The following is a 5,970-nucleotide window of genomic DNA, read 5'->3' as shown; positions in this document are numbered from 1 at the left end:
TTTTTCCCTAGGTTTCCTAGTTTCCCTATTTCCCTTTTTAGGAGATCTAGATTATTACAAATAGAAGGTTTGAGAATGTATTTTTTATGATTTGAGAATAATAATAAGTCTCATTTTCAACTATGTTGTTAGGTCAAAAAAAGACCTTTGATTCAATTCAAATGGACCAGTTTCATCTCATACAAGGATTTTGATACAGGTGTGTGTAATGCAGGATCAAACCCGCTTTGGTACAAAGTCAAAAAGGTATCTGAAAAGTATATTTTGATAATTCATTTCACTGCATATTTTTGCAGATGTAAATACAATTACGTTCTGTAGAATAGAAAATATCCTATTTTGAGCCAAACCAAATATTGTTACTTCATTCTAATTACAAAAAATATCCTAATAACTATAGTATATACAACACATGCCAATAGCTACACATAGCTTAAGCTAAGTCTTCAAATATAAGCAAACAAAGTTACAGTTCACAGTTCACAGTTCACAACCTAATGATATTCAATAGTGACACATTGGTTTGCGGCACCAAGTAGTCACTCAACACCAAAAGTTCCAATTTACAACACAAGCTATGTACATATAGTCTATACAAAATGTGGAAGCCATGACAATGAGAAGCATGCTCTAGCCAACAGAAGTTTAAAACTAAAGAAACTTGGTGAGGGTTCAGGGCTGCACACTTTGAAAAATTGATGAAATTCATAATTTATGACATGGTACTTCCCCCAACTGAGTTCAATCCACGAGTTTTCTGAAAGTTCCAACTTTTCCATCTCAAAGTGCTTAGCCATCCAAACTGAACCAAAGGTTGCCCAAAATGTTGCAGATTCACTATATTCCTTCTGTACGGTATCAGAAAATTCCTCAGACCTGTCATAACAAAAAAACATAACATTATTATTAACCCATAAAGGAACATAAGTACGAATAAAACATAGGTTCAGTTCTTTAAGTGTTTTTGTTACTACTGTCCAATCAAAATTAAAGCTTTATTTCAGTAACCAAAGCTACCATAGATCCTAAACTACATTCTGCAGATCATGGATGTGAATGAAACTAAGATTTTGATCAGATAGAACACCAAAAGAAGGAGTTAAGGAACAACATGAGTATTATCCTAAAAATGTTTGGTGAGGATTACCATTAATACACATTGTCTTGTAAAGATGAGCAACATGAGGATCTCCTTTAGTTCTCCCATGCTGCTTTTCCAAACACTCTAGAAAGGCTAAATCAGCCTTCAGCAGCGTAGCTTGATCGTGAGTATCATACCCTATATCATGGCAGTAACAGCAGAAATCCAACCAATCAATTGGTCTCCTGTCCCAAACAAGAGATCCTCCATCTTTCCCACTTGACCAATTTGGTCCACAGTAATGTCCATATCTGGGGAACAGCTGAGAAAGAAATGCTCTAACCCCTGTATGCCATGGAACCTTACACACATATGGCCGGAAGTGCAAAGGTATAGCCTCACCATCTTCCCTTACACCATTCCCACCACGTTGTGCTTGCCTCCTTAACCCTTTATTGATAGTGGATGGTCTTTGAAATTTGTCTCCAGCACTCTTTCCCCAAGGAAACAATGAAATGAAGGGCAGTTTGGATTCATCTCCAGATTCTTCTCTAGGTTGTTCAGTTAAAGCTTTGGTAGGTACTGAATTAGTCACTGAATATGGATTCAACTGAGCATTAAACCAAGGGATTTTACCAAGAAATTCCAAGTCCATGGCGTACAAAACTAGAGTCACCAAAGCACACAGCTTGCTACCACAAAACCAAATATTCTGAAAACCTGCCAACAGAAAAACAGCTTAGCCTTTTTTCTAGAATGTAACTTCATTTGAATGTAACTAGAATGTAATTTTTTTTTCTCAGCCACCTAATTATACATGACATGTATAATAAAATTGTTAAGTTTTGCAATATTGTTTAAGAAATCATATCTAGGGTGATTTCTAACTGATTGATGAGAGTACAGAAATCATTACAAAGCAAGCCTTTTTGGCTTTTCTAAAAAATATACGGATTATAACTTCGTGTGTATTGAATTCTGAAACCACGCTTTGCATCAGAACTAGGGCTAAATTGGACACATCCCAACACATCAAAGATTATTTCAGAACAAAGTCAATGAATTTGAATAATACTCTGTTTAATCGAGCATTCTAGAAACTGAAAAATATACCAAAAGATCATGCAAACTTCCACATACCCCTTTAAATATATCTACACATAGACACATTCCTCATCTTGAAATTGTAAAGCACAGAAAAGGGCGAGCTGGGTTTCTTTCTTCTATATTGTTACACCATAAACAAACCCGTTTTTGTTTTCTTTATCTTTTTCTTAAAAGAAGAAAACTTGAACCCACCCATTTAAAGATATGCACAAATAGACCCCAGTACACATTCCACAGCTTGAAAATGAAAAATTACATAAACAGGGTAACTGTGTTTCTTCTATATTGTTCAATCATAACGGCACACCCATTTGATTCTTTCATTTCACTTTCTAAAAAAGAAGAAAACTTTGAACTTGGAAGGGTAATTCATAGTTAGAGATAGAATATGATCAAACTTACTTGTAGTTCATCTGATAAACCATGTTCTGAGGTGAATGGAAGAACAAGAAACTGAAATGTGGTTGTGAGGCTGGACTTGGGTGGGAACATGGTAACCACTAATTCAACACCATTCTTCATGAGCAGAGTGGGACCCGTCAAGAAATGGGAACAAAATAGTTAGTTTTTATATATGTTCACCAATGGCATTTTGGGAAATAACTTAATTTATATAACCTGTTTGGATGAGAAAGAATCACGCAAAGTGAGAAAAGGAATACAGAAAAGGAAGTGTGAAAATCGGATTGCTTTAAAACAAGTTACGAAAAATGAGAAGAAATTATATTTAAAAATAAAGACATGTATTTCATTTTGGTAATGTTTTTGGAACATTACGGGTTAAGTAATAAGATTTGACTAACATAAAAAAAACTCTGATATATATTTTGGAACATAAGAGAATATTCATTATCATGATTCTCACATACTCAAGTTAAAAAAAACAGTTTGAATATTTATGAATAAAAGAAATAATATGAGAAAGTGAAATATAATACAAAAATCTTTTTGAATAAAAACAATAATATGAGAAAGGGAAATATAATATATATTTATAAGATTTCTAAATTTATAGTTGTATGATAAAAATAGATAATATTAAGATTATATTGATAAAAATAATAACTTAGCAGCCCCAACCAAACACAGATCATATTAATAAACTCTACATTCACTGAAGGCTGTGAAAACCTGCACTATGAAATATATTTTTGAAAAAGGGATGAAATAATAATCTTTTTCTATTTTGCATCGCCTAGTGAGAAAACAACTAGTGCACTCAGATTATGAATCATCCTTTTGTTTGTATATATGCTTGTTAATTTAGATTTAAGACTTGAGGGTAAACAAGGTTTTAAGTTAGAGATGTTGACAAGTGTCTAGTATTAATTGATTTCAATGATTCAATTGGAGCTTATCTTGCTTTTAATTCTAAGTAAAGTATTTCAATTTTACAGGTATAAAAGAATTCAGAGAGTCAAAGTTACATTTTATAGAAAATCATTGAAATTTAAACACTTTTCAAGCATTCTGTTATATTTAAGTTGTAATACAAAAAATAAGGACTTGAGCATGAGAAACAAATCCATCATAGAAGGTTTTCTCAAGCCTTGACTTGAGACTCCAACCATAGAGAATCCTTCATCATTTAGTAATTTCAAGAGACTCTAACTCAGAAACTCACTACTCAAATCATTGAGGAAATACATCTAAGGAGGAAACCTAATGGTTAGAGCCACAAACCAATGCTAGAGTCATGCTTTTAGAGTTTATAAATATCAAAATTTCATATAAGTTTGGAAAGCTTTTGGGAGAGACTTTTTGAAAGACTTTAGGAACAGTTTTGGAGAAAGACTCTAGAGAGTCTTCTCACTCATATCCTATGTAATTAATAGAACATCTTTAGAGGATTGGGAGATGGATTCTCTTACTTATTGTTTCTTCTTTCTATATTTATGAAGAGCTAAATCTCCCATGTGTTAGAGTGAGATGTAATAGCTTTGAACTCTCTTTTATTCGGTACTATCTTTCATTTATGTATGATTGCTTTTGATTTAAAGTTTGTTAATTGATTTATGATTAACGTTGGATAAACTGATTACTTGTCTTACTTCACTGGCTTAAGATTCAATGGAAACTAGTTTTAAGTTGTGGTCCAATCAATTTTCTTATGGGCTTCTAGGTGTTAGGAATAGATTTAGGGTGTGTAGCTAAAGATAGAGTCTTGATCTTAATGTAGGTGACCTGTTCAAGCAGTCATTGAAGAATCATACCGAGAGGTGGCAATCCTAGGCTCAAGGTGCCAAAGATGGACCTAGAGTTACAACTAAGCGAACTTTAATCATTTTGCAACTCCATAGTTGAGGGTAGATAGGATGGAAGAGAGGAAAAAGTCGTGAAGTTGAACTCTAGCACAATTTCAACACTCTAAAAGTTACTCATCTAGTAAGCCAAACTGTTTTCCAACTTGTTTTACAACTTTTTTACCAACATATATATGTTTTAAAGACATTTTAAACACAATTAATACTTTATACGAGATCAAGATAGTTAGATAGATTATTATGTTTTCTATGAAATCCCAATGTGAACAACATTTGTTATACTATGACAACCCAATATACTTGTTGGTATATTTTGGATTACAATCTGACCACAAACAAAACTCAATTGAAGGAGCTCGACTTAAGCCTTGGCCTTAGAGCAACTCGACTGAAGGAGCTCGACTTGGCTAAAGAATTTTGGTCTTAAAGGAGCTCAACCAAAAAGACATAGATAAGTTGAGTAAAAGCTTAGCCTTGAAACAACTCAACTGAAGAGGTTCAACTTGACTAAAGAATTTTGACTCTGAAGGAGCTTGACCACATGCATATGGTACATAATGGAATTTTTAAAACAAGAATTTTAGAATAAGCTATCCCTAATGCATGAAATAGAACAAAATTTTCAAAACAAACTTTGGACTATAGTTACTTAGTATGATGGCGTAAATGTGTTGAGTTAAAATGTTAACTGATGATGATGCAATAACGATGTTACTTCTTATGACATAATATTTGGCGAAGAGTGGTTAAATCACATTTATTTATTTATTTATTTTTTAATTTTGGTGTGAACACCAAAATCATATTTTGCTGAACAAAAAGCGTTTGTTCTAATGAGACTTTAAAATGATGAGTCAAGTCATTAGATTGTCGATGTTGCTCTTACAATTACAATTAGTAGTTTACATTGTTATTTAAAAATTAAAAAAAAAATGTTAATACAGACGAAGCTCAAGAACTAATGGTGAATTTTTTTTAAATAAAAACCTCAAATCAGATTTTACTATAAAAATATACAGGTGAAAATTATGCTAAATTAGTACAGTACTTGTCTATCACATGATCACTTAATCATGTTAAACATGTTTTTAAATATACAAAACTGAAAACAATAAAAGAAAAAGTAGAGAAATTGAAATTGTAAAATATAAAAAGATTGAGAGATGAGAAACATGTTTTTATTATTTTTCCAATTATTTTAAAATGTAGAAAATTTAAAGATGAACTAATTGAAAAATACTCTTACAGAGCTATTAGTAAAGATGCACAAACTCCACCAAAAAAGGATACTCACTGCCTTGTTGATTCCTAACAATTCCTCCAATGCCAGCCTTTCCTGCTTTGACCAAAGTGATTTTACAGAAATTTCCTCATTCAACTATTTTTATGTTAATTTTAGTATATATGAGTAAATTTTAGTCCACAAAAAAATTTAATCCTTTTATTTTCTTCTTGGAAAATTTTTAATTATATCTAAGGATTGGATGAAAAGAGTATGACGATTTCGCAGATGAGATA

The 5,970-nt window shown here is 32.1% G+C and overlaps 1 protein-coding gene across 1 annotated transcript; it reads right to left on the bottom strand.

The window, feature by feature from the left end:
- Positions 1 to 337: 337 nt before the first annotated feature.
- LOC106766898 lies at positions 338 to 2,744 on the bottom strand. Its single transcript, XM_014651681.2, has 3 exons — positions 2,591 to 2,744; positions 1,148 to 1,801; positions 338 to 876 (listed from the first exon to the last, which is right to left on the bottom strand). The coding sequence occupies exons 2-3, from the start codon at positions 1,734 to 1,736 to the stop codon at positions 713 to 715; spliced, it is 753 nt and encodes a 250-aa protein (XP_014507167.1). The 5' UTR covers positions 1,737 to 1,801; positions 2,591 to 2,744; the 3' UTR covers positions 338 to 712.
- Positions 2,745 to 5,970: the final 3,226 nt, after the last annotated feature.

Source organism: Vigna radiata, chromosome 7, assembly GCF_000741045.1.
Source record: "Vigna radiata var. radiata cultivar VC1973A chromosome 7, Vradiata_ver6, whole genome shotgun sequence".
NCBI lineage: Eukaryota > Viridiplantae > Streptophyta > Magnoliopsida > Fabales > Fabaceae > Vigna > Vigna radiata.
Note: the sequence above shows the minus strand (reverse complement) of the source record. Positions and strands in the feature narration are given on the sequence as shown.

Bases quoted from the DNA above. Each gene is read 5' to 3' on its own strand.
- LOC106766898 (XM_014651681.2), bottom strand. From the start codon at position 1,736: ATGGACTTGGAATTTCTTGGTAAAATCCCTTGGTTTAATGCTCAGTTG. The intron at 877-1,147 runs GTAATCCTCACC...TTGTTATGACAG, and splicing joins CAAGACAATGTGTATTAATG to GTCTGAGGAATTTTCTGATA.